At 39.3% G+C, this 16537-nt stretch overlaps 1 protein-coding gene across 4 annotated transcripts in view; it reads right to left on the bottom strand.

The window, feature by feature from the left end:
- Positions 1-235: 235 nt before the first annotated feature.
- Wdr72 (WD repeat domain 72) overlaps positions 236-16537 on the bottom strand; it is a 169653-nt gene continuing 153351 nt past the window's right edge. The window contains exons 19-20 of one of the 4 annotated variants that reach the window (XM_029482131.1): positions 8051-8155; positions 236-2429 (exon numbers count right to left, since the gene is read on the bottom strand). In XM_029482131.1, the coding sequence (XP_029337991.1) occupies positions 2374-2429; positions 8051-8155 (161 nt within the window). In that variant the 3' untranslated portion in view covers positions 236-2373. Of the gene's footprint in view, positions 2430-5340; positions 5678-8050; positions 8156-16537 lie in introns of those variants that run through there. The other 3 variants (XM_021173138.1, XM_029482129.1, XM_029482130.1) reach the window with 3 other exon arrangements.

Below are 16537 nucleotides of genomic sequence, written 5' to 3'. Positions count from 1 at the left end.
TCTTAGAATTGGGAACAAAACACCCAGGGAAGGAGTTACAAAGACAAAGTTCGTAGCTGTGATGAAAGGATGGACCATTTAGAGACTGCCGTATCCAGGGATCCATCCCATAATCAGCTTCTAAACGCTCACACACTTCTGAAGATGTGGCATTTCCCTGAATGAGAGTCCTGTATGTAGGTGTACACAGGCATAAATATTACTAGGTGATCGCCAAGAAGCAGGGCAAGATTATTTTTAATCCAAAAATTCACTACAATCACAGGAGGACTCCGAGTACAAACAATTGAATGTACTCCACGGTTCACCAGGGGATAGACCGAAAGCAGACATTCAGTTTTAACTTGAGCACTGTGGTACCAAGTGGACAGGCATAACTAGTCAAGTTTTCCTAGACTAGAAATCACTGAAAACGTGGTCATAAGACAGTGCTCATAGAGGAAGCATTTTCAAACAGACCATGGAGGGATTTGCATTTTAAGTAGAACCAGCAGGAGGAGCACATTCAGTTTTTAGCACTCTCTTTTTTAGCATTTAGAAGGGTTTTGTTGTTGTTGCTGTTGTTGTTATTGTTGTTTATGTAGTGTTGGCTTTTAGAAATTGATAAAAAAGAGTCATAATGAAGTCATTTAATATGAATTTGTTCATATTAATATGAACTCAAATATAAGGTGCTCCAGAATTGTAAAACTGCTTAGTGAAGTCAAGGTTCCACCATGTCTGGTTTCGCAGCACTGCAGACTCCATGAAATATTTGTCAAGGATTTATTAATGGTTTCTTTAGATCTGAAAATATGCTAAATACAGCAATGATTTAAATATACTGTTATTCTTCTCTATAAACGGAATAATAGGACATATCAATGAAAATAATAAAACTTACTTTTAATAAACATTCCAGACTTTTAATATGTACTTGGGATTTAACTATTACACCTTTCCATGCACATCCTAGAAAACATGCACTGATTTAATATTTCATCACCCAAAATGCTTGTGGTAGCCCTGAAAGCCAGAATCTACCCCACTGCCTGACTTGCTTGTAACTTGCTTCAAATGACTCATAGCCATATCCAAACAGGTAAAATGTTCAGAAGATAACAGTTTCCATGGGTATTACTATTAACAACATGTTACAGTTTAAGTACAAATCAAAATTGACTTCATGCAGAGACATGCTATTTTGGGAAACATGAAAGATGTATTTTCATCTACTTTGAAGGCATTAGAGTTTTTTGATATTCATTATTAGATCCATATTCATATTCATCCAGCTCAATAATTAATTGTAAGTCCCAAAGCTTACAGGGCAAGTCAGCTTAAAGATGTATTTCTCATTTTGAAGCTCTCTTTCCCCCTGACTGCTGCATTTCAACAAGGATCTGAGGCTGTTGCTTAGAAAATTAGAATTAAAATTGTATGAAATTATATGAACTACACACACACATACATATGTGTACATACATGTATGCATATATACATGTATGTATCTATCATATATCTTTAATTCCATCTTTCTATGAGTTAGGGCATATTTCTATTCATTTAAATATACTTCAAAAAATCTTTCATGATTTTTTTTATAAGTTAGGCATTCAATAAAAAAATCACAACACAAAATTCAGATCCCTTTAACAGGTGAGCACTCTCCATCCATTTCTGTTGATTCTGCTTTGCATATTTTAGTTTAGAATTCCCAGTAGCCTAGCTTCTTTCTGGGAAAAGAACTGCAGATGTTTATTCTAACAAAGGATGAGCCCTGCTGTGTTGCAAGTAGGATCCCCTCCCCCAGGTCTATGAGGCTAATAAGATTTAATTAAAGACATTCTCCATTGTGTCATTAGAGCTCCATGCTGATTGGACCTCACAAGGCTAGCTACTGTGTCAAAGATTGACTAAAGGACATTTCATGTTTAAGGATGAGACGTGCAGGACCTGGTCTGAATTGAAGCACCCACTAAAACAATATGTCCTAACTCAACATGGCAAAGTCGGTAACGTTTTGGGTTAAATACCTTGAAGCAACAGTGAATTGAGAGTCCTGTGAATTCCTTTGGCTCTTGCAGGTCAGGAGCTGAGAAGATGAACATCTGAAATGGTGTTAAATCTATGCCTGTGGGCTGGCGTTCTTTGTTGCAAATATTGACAGAAAATAAGGAGGAGGAAGGAGACTCGCTTAGGCAATCATTGCCTTGAATTAGGATTTGGATATCCTCAATCAGTGGTAACATTTTTAATAGACTTTGGCTGACATATTAGTGAATCTGCTACAGACCAATGACAATGTTGCTTTTATTTGATGGTAAAGAGATAGTGTGTGCTTGTGCTTCTCTGTTAGTTCAGATTGAATTCCTTTTTCGGGACTCCATCTATCTAGCACATCCTGCAGGAGCACACCTTCGCTATCCATGGACGATGCCTTGGCTGACCTAGAAAGAAAGCAGTTATCTGGGTTACTCGGTGCAATATAGAAACAAGAAGAAAAGAAAGAAGGAGGAGAGGGAGGGAAGGGGAAAAGGAGGAAGGAGAATATTGCTTGTGACTTCTGCACTTCTTTCACCCTGAGGTAAAGTGCATTATATGATAACCAATACCCCTGTCTTATTAAGCAGGTATATACATTTTAATCCCATATACTATTACCATTCATTTTTAATTGCTCCAACAACAAAATCTTCCAAAATGATGAATTTGGCTTTTAATAGGCAAATTCTCCCACATTTTAGGCAGCTTAATTGTTTTTAGACCAATCTACAACCACAGTTTCAGTGCCAGTCTTTATAAATATTTGCTGAAGTATGGATTACATTGCAGAATCAAAATATGTACGTCTTAAGCATTTCGGTAGTTATCTGTGTAGGCTAACAAAAATGAGAGAATAATAAATATAAATTGATTTGACTATTCAAAAGGAGGAGCCTTATGCTTGCATTAACTATATTTTTTGTATTATTAATGCAACCCCAAAGTAGTAGCTCTCATTCTTCCTGGCAAAATTTTAAAAAGTATGCTCTTAATTTTAATGAATATTGTTTTGTGTATGTGTGTGTTTTCCTGTGAGTCTGTCTACAGTGTTATGTTGCTTTAAAATGTATTATGCTGATGTTTACATTTTCTCTTTGGGTAAATTAATTAAAACATTGGTATTGCAAAACAAAACCAGCAGGAACTTATTACTTTATTATTGACATTGTTCTTCCTTTTCCTAGAACAGGTTTCGGCCCAGCCGTAAGCCTGCGTTCGGTGGCCATGATTGATGCTCTGCTCACACTGTCCACAGTTTCTGCCTCATGCATCATCATCAGGCCCCTCCAACACGACCGTCCCGAAGCTGTCCTACTTTCTGATTCCTGGTTTTTGCTGGTGATTCATGAGACAGAACAGTAAAAGGAAAAAAAAATCTCACCTTGGTGTTTCACAATGTATCATTCTCTGTGAGAATTCTAGTTTTGTTCATCAGATTCATGCAAATGTAATATTGATTGACAGTGATGCATATAGATCCACATGTACCACGTGCTACATGGAAAGCACTAAAATGTTCTATTAATGGCAGAACACACACTGATTATAAACTACTTTGAAACTGAAGTGAAAAGTTAATAAAGACATTTTATTATTTTTTTTGTTTGACTTCCAAACTCTTTCTTGTCCTCCATTTTCTGCTGACACTACCTGTATGTAGATGTGTTGTGTGCACACATTTATGTGTGTGGGGCCAGAGATTAATGTTGGTCCTCTTACTTTATCATTCTCTAAGTTACTTTTGAAGACAGGGCTTCTCACTGTACCTGGAGTCTGATTCTGTTAGACTGGCAGGGCAGCCTGGTGTAGGGATTCCCCTGTCTCTCCCTCCTCAGAAATACATTTGATTTTTGTTTGTTTGTGTATTTGTTTTGTTTTGTTTGTTGTTGCTGTTGTTGTTTTCACATAGTTACTAAAGATCAAATTCAAGTTCTTGTGCTTGCAGGGAAAGCACTTACTGACTGGGCCATCATCTCAGTCCCTGAAGTTATTTTTAAGTGCACTGGTCCTACAATATTAGGAGATTAAATTGTTAATTTTCTAAGCCAAGGTCTCTCATTAACATTGGCATAACAATTGAAAATATTGCTCTGTAATTTTTATCATCATGAGTATTAAATGCAGAGAAAGGGGTCCTTTATAAAACTGAGGTTTATTTAGCCGTTAGCTAGATGAACACGAAACCATTTCCGTGAAAGCTTTCAAATTCAGAAGCATCCAGGCCTTAAAGAGCCAGGGAAAGAAAGTCTAATGGTCCTAGGATTGCAGGAAGGGAGCTGCAAGTTTGTGATGCTGTCTTGGAGCTTCTATTACCAGACATCAATGTTATCCCCATAGGTTTCAGGAACATATAAATGCCAGGGAAGGAGTAGGTAGACTTCATAGGGTCGGAGACACAAGCTCAAATGTGGGATTCACCTGTGAGACAGAACTCACTGCTGATGAATTATTGCAAAGAAAAGACATGTCCGAGGGTTACTTTCCCCATCAGACCGGACCTCTAGGTTCACCAGCGAGGTCGAAATAGCAAGAATGCTCTGGTAGACAGGTGCTTCGCCAACCTTAATGGATTCCAGGCACTCACCTGGGTATAAGGCTTGAACCAATAAAGATCAGAATGGCAAGATGGGCAAGGTACAGCCCTCAAGAGATCAGGTGAGCACGCTCTGCAAGGCCTCTGAGCTGTGACCCATATGCAGAGTGGCCCATTTATAAACAGTTCTCTCAGGCCGGCCAGCTCAGGGTTGGAGAGTAGTGTCAGTGGTAAATAAGCCTACAGTCTCCGAACTCCACTTGGGAAGTCAACTGTGTCATTTTATGTAAAATTTAAAAAAATTTCCCTTACTCATGGCATTTTAAAGCTAGCAGCACTTAAGATAGTATCTTTAGGTCTATTCAAAAATATATTTCAGGTTCTCCATGCTACCTTGTCCTTCCTACTTTCTGCCTATGAATGAGGACTGAAGTCAGTGCTGTGTAGCTGTAAAATCTAGAATGAATGAAGTTTTAGTTTGAAAAGATTTAAAAAAAAATAAAGACAGTATTTGGATTGAACAATAGAGGAAGTGGTACTCTTGGTATGGGGAAATCATTTCTGTTTTTCTTTTCTAAATACACTTTAAACATTTAGTCTATTCATTTAAAATGAGGTAATAAATATATTAGTCAGTTAGCATTACATTAAACTACATAAGGTCAATATCCATTACAGCTAGAAGGCTGAGCACACTCAGCTTTGTAACCGGGTGATTCTGCACATCCATGAAGATGTTAAAGGGAATTTCAGATGGAGGGATGGATGACATTCCAGGGGAAAACAGGAATAGTGATGGCACCAGACTTAAGCTCATTCCTTCCCACGTGTTATTGCAAGCTTAGCTACTGACACACTTCCCTTATTTACGGTGGCAAATATCGCCACTTCAAAGCTCCTAATTTTGGTGTCTCACGTAATAAAGATGGTCAAGCTCTCTCCGATAAAAGCCAACCCACGCACAGTACACGGAAGGGTGCACATCACCAGGAAGTTGATCATCATTGTAGGGCCCCTATGCTTGGTGTGACTTCCGACTCTGAAGTTTATCTTTGGGCACTGAAGAATGGATTGTCATAATTTCACAGTTCCAAACGGTCCCTCGGTGCCACCAAATTCCTATAAGGAACACAAAACTTACTCCCTCTCCTTGTTTGTTTCTAAGGCGTTTTGTCTGTCAGATGCTTCTACTCTGAGGAAATCTAATGTCTCATCAAAATCTTTCTCGACAAACAAGCACCTCTGTCAGAAGTGTCTTAATTTCTTATCCCAGAACGTTATCCACACGAAGAGTAATAAATAATTCATGTCACTACCTCTTTGTTGTGTGTCCCTGAACTGCACAGAGCTGGGAGGCTGACAGCTGGGTCAGGACCAGGCACCCAAGATCTGACATGACACACAACTAACAAGTTCCTTTCAGTTTACCCCAAAAGAAGACAACCGGTCCAAAGTGCAGAAAGAAATCCCGACCCAAAACGAGAGCGCTTCTTTCTTTTCCCCTAAGTGTTTGCTGTGAGCTGCTTTCCGACCCACAAGCCCTGGTCATTTTACAGGACTGCCCAGCCCCCTTTCTTCCTCACACTCGCTTGGCCATTTACGCCTGGCTACGGATCAATATGAGCAATTCTTGGAGAAATACGATGTCTCCATGACAACCAAGCCACAAATTCTCAGTGGAAGGCAGTGAGACCAGTAGCCAACCCTCCAGAGGTTTCTAGGCCTATAAGGGTAAGATGTCTTAAAATGCAAGGATGGACAGAGGAAAAAGCCGGAGCAATTCATTCTTTATTACCAGTTTAATGACGCCCGATGTATGGACCGCTACTCTTTTTTCAGACTCTTCCCCGGCTCCTGTATTTTCTAATTACTCTCGCTTTTTTTTTTGACATGTTCTTTTGTTCATAACTGTCAGATGGTTAAAGTCATATCTAAATTTTACCCTCAGTCCACTTGTGTTAAGGCAAGGCAGAACATTTGAAATGGCCTTACATTGATGCATCATGCTAAAAACACCGAGTGCTTAAGTAAACACTGGACTCTAAAGATTTACCTTCCTGACAGAAGGCTTGATGGGAAACAGCTCACCAAGAACTTTAAAAATCTAGTCAGAATTAGACAGTTTCAGTCCAGACTAGGAAGTAATCGTAAGAATAATTTTCAGTATAGACAGCTAACATGGCCATCACCCCTCCCTCTTAAGGTGAAACGAATTGACATTTTCTTTGGATGTTATGTCAGGGAGCGGGGCTAATTTGTTCTTTAACAATTTCTGTCATAAAAAGATGCTGTATCTCTGTGCCCTAAGATGCAGAAGAGAAAGTGTTGCTGGGATCGGGCACGCAGCTGCAGCTCATCTTTTGAGGGCTCCTAGTGCAGTGGAGGGGGCCGATACACACTTGCCATTACCACTGGGCCTATTGGGGTTCCAAGATGACTTAGGGGACCTGACATAGATTGCAGGCTACACCTTTCACTGAAAATTAAATCTCAGTATCTCTCCTCCGGGAAGGATCAGGGGACTGTTTGCAGCTGCCCCCCTGTCAGGGAAGGCGACACAATTTGGAAATCTCTTAACTAAGCTGACAGCCTACAGAGAGGATGAATCAAAAATATGATACGAAGATCAGCGCACAAAGATGTCAGAGGGTGGAGGGGACACTGTAGCTACGCAAAACAGGAAAGAAATGTCCAACCCGGAGAGATAGCTGACTCTTTCAATCATGCTAATAGGTAGATACTAGCGTCTCATAGCTTTTGTGACCCAACAATGTCATTCAGTTTTTAGTAACAATTCCTTTTTTACCCTTTGTAAGGAACTAACCATTGGAATTGGGCATGCTTCAAACCAAAACAGAATAATAATAATAAAAAAAATCCCTGTTAAGTTGTTCTGGCTATCTTTTCTTGGTACATTTTTCTATCTTTCCTTTCCACAAAGAGACATAAGCAACTTTGACACAGAGTAAATCTTCCTTCCTGATTAAAGGTTCTTAAACAATTGTCCTCCCACTGTTTGACCATACCCAGCCCTGTTTTGCTAAAGCCCTTTCTCCCAGTCAGAGTTCTGTTTGCACAGGGAAAGGTAAAGAGATTCTAGTGGCCCCGATTTGTTCCTCTCTGCTCTTCATCTCTGCATTTCTGCCTTTCTCTCCTTAGATCTCATTATTTGAAATATTTGAAATGTCAACATTTCTCTACTTTCCAAAGCTTCTGTGTGGATTAAGCAGTTTAGCTTAGAATTGATAATGAACTAATGGTGTCAGCTTCCCTTCGCCATCATAACGTCTTTGTACTTTGTCCAACTGAATTCTTGATGAAAGAGGAAAAGATAACAGCCCCACACTGTGACCTCCTGGGGGGGGTGTTAATTTGAGAGTGCAGCTGCTAAGAGCCAGCAGCTTCCAGTGTCCTCCCCCACACCCTCCCAAGGACCCCAAAGCTGTGTCAAATTTATCATTTTATACTTGACTATGTTTAAATGGCTTCCACCTGCACTCTCCGACTCTTCCAAGACACATCTGTCAAGAATGTCCTCTGTATCTTGGAAGTTTGCCGAGTTCAAGTCGTTGCCATGCTTGACCGGACTGACTGAAGCTGTTAAAAAGAGAGAAAGGAGAGAGAAAGAGAAAGACAGCCATGAAAAAGTAGCAGTGAGCATCATTAGACCATTTCAGACCCACAGATAGTGTGGGGCACACTATGGAAACACAAATAATAAATTGAAATAAAGTGTACCCTCTAAGTATTTATTGGCAGACACGTAATTAGTTGAAAAATCCATAGATGTGACTTTATCTCAGAAGAAAAATAAGCTTCTGGCTTTGGCTTAAAAGCTACATAGCTACAAAGTGACAAAGTGATGCTTTCGAAGTAGAAATCGTATTTTTAATGCATAAATCTAAAACAATATAGTCAATTAAGAGCACATGGGCACAGAGCAAAGCACATCAGCCAACTCAGTTAGAAAGCCCAGCTCTGCCCCGTGGAGAGGCTTCTTCTGTAGGTCCAATCCCAGAAACAGAGTCTTTCTTTGCATTTGGCTCTTTCTTCATCTCACCGAAACCCATGGCACCAAATGCATGCATGCAAAAAATCTTAAACAAAGGAAATCTTCAAGTATAGATGAAAACATTTCACATGGGGATAAGAGGGCCCAGTGTTTGTAACAATAGGTTACCCAAAAACTTTTCACAAGATCATATCCTAAGTAGCAACAGGGACTAGAAATGGAAGCTGGCACCTGGCTCCAACATTTCCTCTAAGTTCATTATCAATACCAACTCTTCAACATGCAGATTCAAATATCTGTGATTTTCCACAGGTTGAAACACCTGCTGTAAACGACATACTTGAGCAACACATTCTCATGTAACCTCTGCTTTAGTCAATATCTGCCAGGAAAGGTGGGTCTACTCAACATGAAGGTATTCAGTGTACAGACCAAACTGAGTACCGATCACACAGAACAGGTCACACCCACTGATCTGAAGTTGAATGCACACACATTGTTGAAGATATGCATTCCTTCAAAGAGTAAACATGTGCACACCTCTATTCATAAATGTCCTCATATATGCTTATATATACACATGTATACATCATTGAGTATATGTACTAATATAGACATGTAAACATAAACATATACCATTGTATTTATCTATACATGTATATATTTATAAACTAATGAAAATACATATGTATACATCTATACACTTCACACATGTATATGCACATATACATACTACTTATTGCATATACACATTCATATCTATAATTACATATATAGATATACTATTGAGCATGTCTATATAGTAATATTTATACATATACACATTATCAAATATATATAACTCATATGCATACAAAGATTCATTTATATACACAAACACATACTACTAACAATATATATACACTTATATAAACATATGCATCTGTATATATATACACATATATGTATATCAATCATACTACTATGTATATAAATTCAAATACACCCACACATACATATATGCATTTATAACTGACTATGCAAATATACTTACTCCTGTATATATACTTACACTTAGGTATATACAGAGATATACTTTTAAAAGCAGTAGAATCTTATGCTGCTTATGTTTCTATAGTACATGCTACTATACTCTTCAGCTCTTGGTAATACATCATATTTATAAGTAATCAACACAATAACAAACAAAAATACCTACATAGCTCTTATAGAAATTGTTCTTAGACTCAGGGTCACTGTTGCTAAACCTCCTTCAGGACATGAAAGAGCCTGGAGCCCGCATTGCTTCACACACTGGATAAGTGACATCAAGGTGTCCTGCTGGAGCCCCGCAGGAATCAGCAACATCAGCACTCTGGGCTCCCATTCCTCTGTGTGCTCAGACCTGAGGCCCAGCAGTGACTCTTTAAAAGAGGCTGGTAGCAATTCTAGTCACACATCCCCTGCAGACAGGGTCAGCAGCCCTCTGGGAGTCCAGAGAGTAGCTATACTGTGAACGTTGGGCAGTTTATGGAGTTGCCATTTCCTATACACCTTTCCTTTAGAAGCAAACACAAGGGAAGGCTGATATTCTTATTTTAAGTAAATATACCTATATTTTCATTTTGTACATTTGGATTTTCTGAATCTGACTCCCCCCCTCCCCAAAGTATAAGTCAAGTCTGTTTCCTTCATTTTCTATCATATCTACAACAGTGCCTGGGCCACAGGGATTACTCTCCAAGGATTTCTGAAATGAATGAGTGGATGAGGGACTGAAGCAGAGGGGCCAGACTAACTGTCCTCATAAATCAAGAGGATGTGTGCTTTCAAGAATGTGTGTTCAGTTAGATCCACGAGAAGGCTACTGCTTCATACCATGTGGCCAAGTCTGTGATCTGCAATAAAATGTCTCTGTGCCCTGATTGTCACCGATGTGGCTTCCTTAAATTTAATTTTTCCTCACTTTAAATCACACAGGTTGACTATTTTTGACCTCATGGATTTTTGTGAGGTGTTTAAGTGGGATAGGTAAATGGAGCAAAGCTACAGGAAGCTATTATACTAGTCAACATTTACAGTCTTTTTACATGGCTTTTACCTTTAGGTATCTTGTTAACTTTCTGAAGTAGTGATGGTGGTGTTGGCAATAAGGGGTGGGTCACACAGATAAATCTTTTGCTAAACACCCATGTGGTGTCTCTATTTATGTGGGCAAGCATGTTGCCCTTCTTATCTAACATACCGTTCTTTCATGATTGAACACCATCGTCATCCGTCCACGTAATCATTCCTCTAACATATCTTCACCAAACACCCATTATTAGAAATGCTATTCTATCGGGTTCCTACCCCTTAGCTCTGAACTACTGGCTACAGACAGAGTCTAGGACAGGGGAAGCCATTATTTTCAGATGTGTACCCACCACCGAACTCTAGTGGATCATTCCGATTCATGGTCTCATAGAAGGTCTTGGTTAAACTCGGGGAGTCAGACACACACACACACACACACACACACACACACACAGAGTATAGGTATAAGAAAGAGATTAGCAGGGAAGAAAGAGACTAGAGGGTAGAGGTATGAGATCAGTGTACTACTGTGTGAAATTGTCAAAGAACACATTTAATTAATAAAGCATACCACTGTTAATTAAGAGACCTCCAAGGGAAGAGGGCATGGCATTAAAAGTGCCCACAACTGTTATGAATGGCAATAGATTAGATTCAGCATGAGAAGATCTACCAAATGATTCCATAAAGTTACAGAGTCAGATCAGATCTTTCGGGAACTGAGTTCAGCAGGTATCATGGAGCTACCCTTTGTCTTGACTTCTGATTTCTAAGAAGTTTGGTTCTTGTGAGGGTCAATGTTGAAGAAGGTTAATCAGGTACCTTCTTTATGGGAGATTAGTCTTTAAATCTAAAGTGGTGCATGATTCTCCATCCTTTCCTGGGTGGTTCACAGAGTATCCAATTAAACTTACTGTGGAAGAAGGGACGATGCCTTGACAATTGGGAACGGCGGGCTTCCAAGAGGTTAATTACTGCCAGTCTACCTTTCTTTTGTTTGTTTGTTTGATAGGCTAATCCTTGTGATTGTCCTTTTGGGTGCTTCCTGTGGTGTTTTCCTCATTAAACTCTGACATGATGAGTGGCTGGGGTTCCTCTAATGAACCATTTCAAAACCGGTACAATCAAAACACATTGATTTGGTGCTTATTATGGGCATAGCTCTTTGCTGGACCACAAGGGGCAAAGAAGTGAACATACTTTCAATGGACCCTCATGCAACTTGTGATCTAGATGCTGTGCAACTAGCAAAATTAGTCAGGAGCTCTAGAGCCTGTGGTCTAAGGATGACATGTCTTTTAGGAGGGTAGAGAAGTTCTCTACTGTAAAGGACTAAGGAGCTGAGGTTTGACCTAGGTGTCCTTGAATGGGATTGTGGGATAACCAAAGGGAGCCATTCACACCAAAGACAAAGGCCTAGATACAGATATGGCCAAAGACTTACTAAATATGCTATGTAACAGACTTGTTTGATGCTACTGTCCATTTGGGATGTTTGAAATGAATTCTCCATATTTGTCTCTTGGAGCTGTCTGTGAATTGCTGTTGTTGGCTAATTCTTCTCACCTATAGAAGTAGCTATAGACAGGTTTTTTTTCCTTGACCTAGATAGTCAATAATTTGATCTTTACTGATGGAGGGCCCATTTATCACAGTAGCCATCCTTTCACTATACATATCGACCTTTTCTTATCAATACCACAGTCTATTTGTAGCTCATCACTAAAGTTCTTGGGTGTTTTCGGTAGTTTTTGAAGGTGCTTTTCAGAGCTTGGCAGAGAGGTGTCTCTGACATCAATAATACCGTGCAAATGGCTAGCCTCATCTTTGGCTTAACATCAGCTGTTTATTTCCTCAGGAATGGATTGTGGAGTCATCTACATCTGGAGGCTTGGAGCCCCAAAAGACACACTCTTCTCCTCGACAGATCTCCACTAAAAGACTCGGAAGTTTGTTCCATTCGCTGACAGAGGGGTAGCTATCCCATTTATTCACCACACGCTTTGAAATATCGACAGCCAAAAGGCTGATGCTCTGAATATATTTTCAATATCTCCAGCCAGTAGATACAGAGAAGAGTCTGTGTGCTCTACATGAATGTGTGGGACTATGGTACCTCTAATGAGTTTATTTCTAGATCCTAAAAAATGAACGGTTCAGGTAAAGACAATAGAAAGTCAGTACTTGTATCTCTTTCTCTCTCTGTTCCTACCCCTCCCTCCATGTGTGTGTGTGTGTGTGTGTGTGTGTGTGAGTGTGAGTGTGTGTGTGTATGCATGTTTGTGTGTGTATGCATGTGTGTATGTGTACAGGCTCATATTCACATACATGCACACATATGTGAACACATCCATGCCCATCTTTTATGTGGGTGCTGCAGATTGAACTGAGGTCCGCATCCATGCACAGCAAGTGCTTTTATACTCAGCCATCTCTCTAGATGTCCATCCGGCCCTTTGTGTCCAACAACCAGTAGTTTAAAACTACATCACAAATATTTTAGGAAGCCTCTATGGGAGAATTTATTGTTTAAATTATGTGGTGACATGGCCACACAAATCCATGTGGCAACCTCTACAGGCCTCTGGTCTCTATTCTAGCTTCTAATATTTTCTAGAGACGTCCTTCCCTCCCTCTTCTGCCATTTGGAGGGTGATGGCATTTAATATCAAAGACAGCTGAGCCTAGAGTATCAGTTGCCTTTCGTATCACTGTGACCAAATACAGAAGCACATAAAAGGGGAGACTTTTACTTAGCTCATGATCTCAGAGCATCTCAGTCCCAAGGGAGCAGAGACACAGGAGTGCATGGGTGGCCAAAATATGTGGCTGATGCTCTTTGCATCATGGTGGCCGATAGAAAGTTAAGAAAGCTAAATCAAAACTGGAGGTAGGAAAAGTCCTCAAAGGCCCCTCTCCAGGGACTCACCTCTGACACATTGGGTCCAGGTAATAAAAAAGTTCATAGATTCTGATAAGCTGGGAACTATGGGTTCAAACACAGGAGCCAGGGGAAGAACCTCTCTCACTCATACCATGCCTAGATAGAAAACAGTTCCAGGAGGTACACTGGCATCCTGGATGAGTGAATATACAGCACCAATAAAAACCTCCATTCACTCAACAAACAGGGTATGATCTTTTCAGATCAGGGACCACTGACCAAGCAGAGTGCTTGTTGCCAATCCATAGCATTCCACCATTGGTAAAAAGCATAATAAAGGGTGTTTCCAAAATCGAGTCCTTCCCTATGCCTAATGGAGCAATCACACATTGCTCATAAAGTCTCCCAAGAAGATGATTGTGGGCAACATCCATCATGTCAATCTATTTCACCTTGGGTTTACCAGTGAAGCTGTTGTTCTCCTTATTTGCAAATTAATGGTTCTAAAAAGATTACATATAAAATATTTTCAATAATCCAAAATCCTATGAATTATCTAACTTTAAATTTAAGATTTTAAAGCTAACTATTTCTAATGATCTTTTCTTGTTACATGTTTCAGTAAAAAAAAAAATCCATGTTATTTATGGAGTGAATAAAATATGCATCAAAATTATTCCAATATAATGAATTAGGAATCATTCAGAAAGACATCCCAGGGCTGGAGAGATGGTTCATTAGTTGAGAGCATGCACTGGTCTTGTATGGACCTATGTTTGGTTCCCAGAATCCAAGTCAGGCAGTTCACAACTGTCTGTAACTCCAGCTGCTGGATATTTGTCACCTTCTTCTGGTCCCCTTGGGCACTGCACTTCTATGCATACTCCACTCCCCAATAAAAAATAAGATCTTAAACAACAACAACACAGAGATCCATTCATATATGCAGGCTCTTTGGAAATAGAGTGAATTCTTAAAGGCAAATGATTCATAAAAAGATATGCTGGTCAAATGAATGAAACAAACACTCACTAGAAAAAGACTTAGTAAGCAAGAATATATGGACAATACATAGGTTCTAGAGGTCAGGAACATAAACCATGGTCTAAATCTTTTAGCTCAGTCTGAAAGTGAGGTGTATCACTTCTGGCTTGGGAATCCCTGCCTCTTCACACCCTGATGAAAGCACTACAAAATACATTAATGATAACTTACAAACGGCTCAGAAGGAAAAAAAAAATGACATCAAATTCAGATAGAAGTGTTGATGCAATCCTGGAAGCTCAGGAAGAAAACAATGTACATGCATTTTATTTCTAATATATGTACACACACACACACACACACACACACACATGCTATCTGAGTATAGGTGCCCTCAGAGACCAGAAGGGGACATCAGATCTGGAGCTGGAGTTGCAGGTAATTGTAAAATGACTGTCATGCGTGTTAGGAGCCAATGCAGGTGCTCTGCAAGAGCAGCACATGTTCCTAACCAACGCATGTAAATGAGAAGGAAGCAAAACCAATAAAGAAAATTGAAGCACCAACAACAACCCTGTAAGCACAGAAAATGCCATCTGGACAGACTCCAAATTCAGTCTACAAAATGGCTTTGACTCTGGACAGATGCTGTATCAGCTCAGCATTATCTACTAAAGAGCTGTGTCCATATTTCCAATACTTTTGAAAGTATCTACTGAGATAATCAAGCAGTAGTGTTTCTTGGGTGTATATCCTGTGTTAGACTCTGGGCTTACTTTGCTTTTAGTGTGGAAAACAAAATCCTACAGTGACAGTGACAATTAAATTAGGTGCTTGATGCTTCATCACCACTAAGTGATCTTCAGCAAGAGCTCTGTTGGACATATCTGTTCCTCTGTCCTCCTGAGCTCTCTACCTGAGATGCACTGTCATTTGGGCATCATTTTCTAGTGTGAATTTCCTCATGACTGATAGAGGTTTTAACTGGTAAAAAGGTGAATTTTTCAAAATACTTTGACTAATGACTATTATGTCAATAGCCATAGCCAGGTGTATATAATATTTATTGAATATAATATATAAAAACTGTGCTTATATATTATTTTATATCATATACTATACATAATCATATACACATAGGGATGCATATATGAGTTTGTATATATGTATATATGAATTAATCAAATTGTTGGCTAATTAGGCTGAAGGGGGAATTCTTGATGAGACATGTGGCTAGATTACATGTGGCTAGATCACATGTGGCTAGATCCTCAGGCTAGTGTCAAGGAAGAAATAGCAATTATTTACTAAATTTCTTTAAACATGATTTTATTCCTCAAAGAAACACAAGTTTCTCTTTTGCCCAGAATATATGAATGGTGAGCTACTTTGGTTAGATTGGCAACTACCAAATGCTACACTTCTGACTTACCACAGGGCACAAGCTACTTATCAATACTGATCTTGGTGGTAGGCAAGATGACTTTATAGTTAAGAGTACTTACAGCTCTTCCAAAAGTTCCCAGCACATACATTTGATGGGGGGTGGCTCATAACTATCTGTAACTCCAGCTTCTGGGGCATCTGACACCCTTTCCTGGCCTCTGTGGACACTTGTGTACATGTGATATAAACTTACAAGCATATAGAAAATGAATGAATGAATGAATGAATAAATAAATAAATAGATAAATAAAATAAAGGGTATAATTCATATAACTCAGGCAAAGTTATAACAATAATTTCTAAGGCTGAAAACTTATCAAATTTAACTGTAATTAAAGGAGAAAATCTCAGATCAAATTTACCCAAATATCTCTAATAATTTATTGTGATCAACAGTAGCAGGTTTCATTAGGTGTCTTATTTGCATATTTTAAGACAGGAAATATTAATCCTCACCACTTATGACCCAAATTATATCCACTCATTGCAAGATAAAAGATTATAAAGAGCGCCGGGCGTGGTGGCGCACGCCTTTAATCCCAGCACTCGGGAGGCAGAGGCAGGCGGATTTCTGAGTTCGAGGCCAGCCTGGTCTACA

The sequence above is a fragment of the Mus caroli genome, chromosome 9 (genome assembly GCF_900094665.2).
Source record: "Mus caroli chromosome 9, CAROLI_EIJ_v1.1, whole genome shotgun sequence".
NCBI lineage: Eukaryota > Metazoa > Chordata > Mammalia > Rodentia > Muridae > Mus > Mus caroli.
The sequence above is the reverse complement of the archived record's forward strand: the minus strand, read 5'-3'. Positions and strand labels throughout refer to the sequence as shown.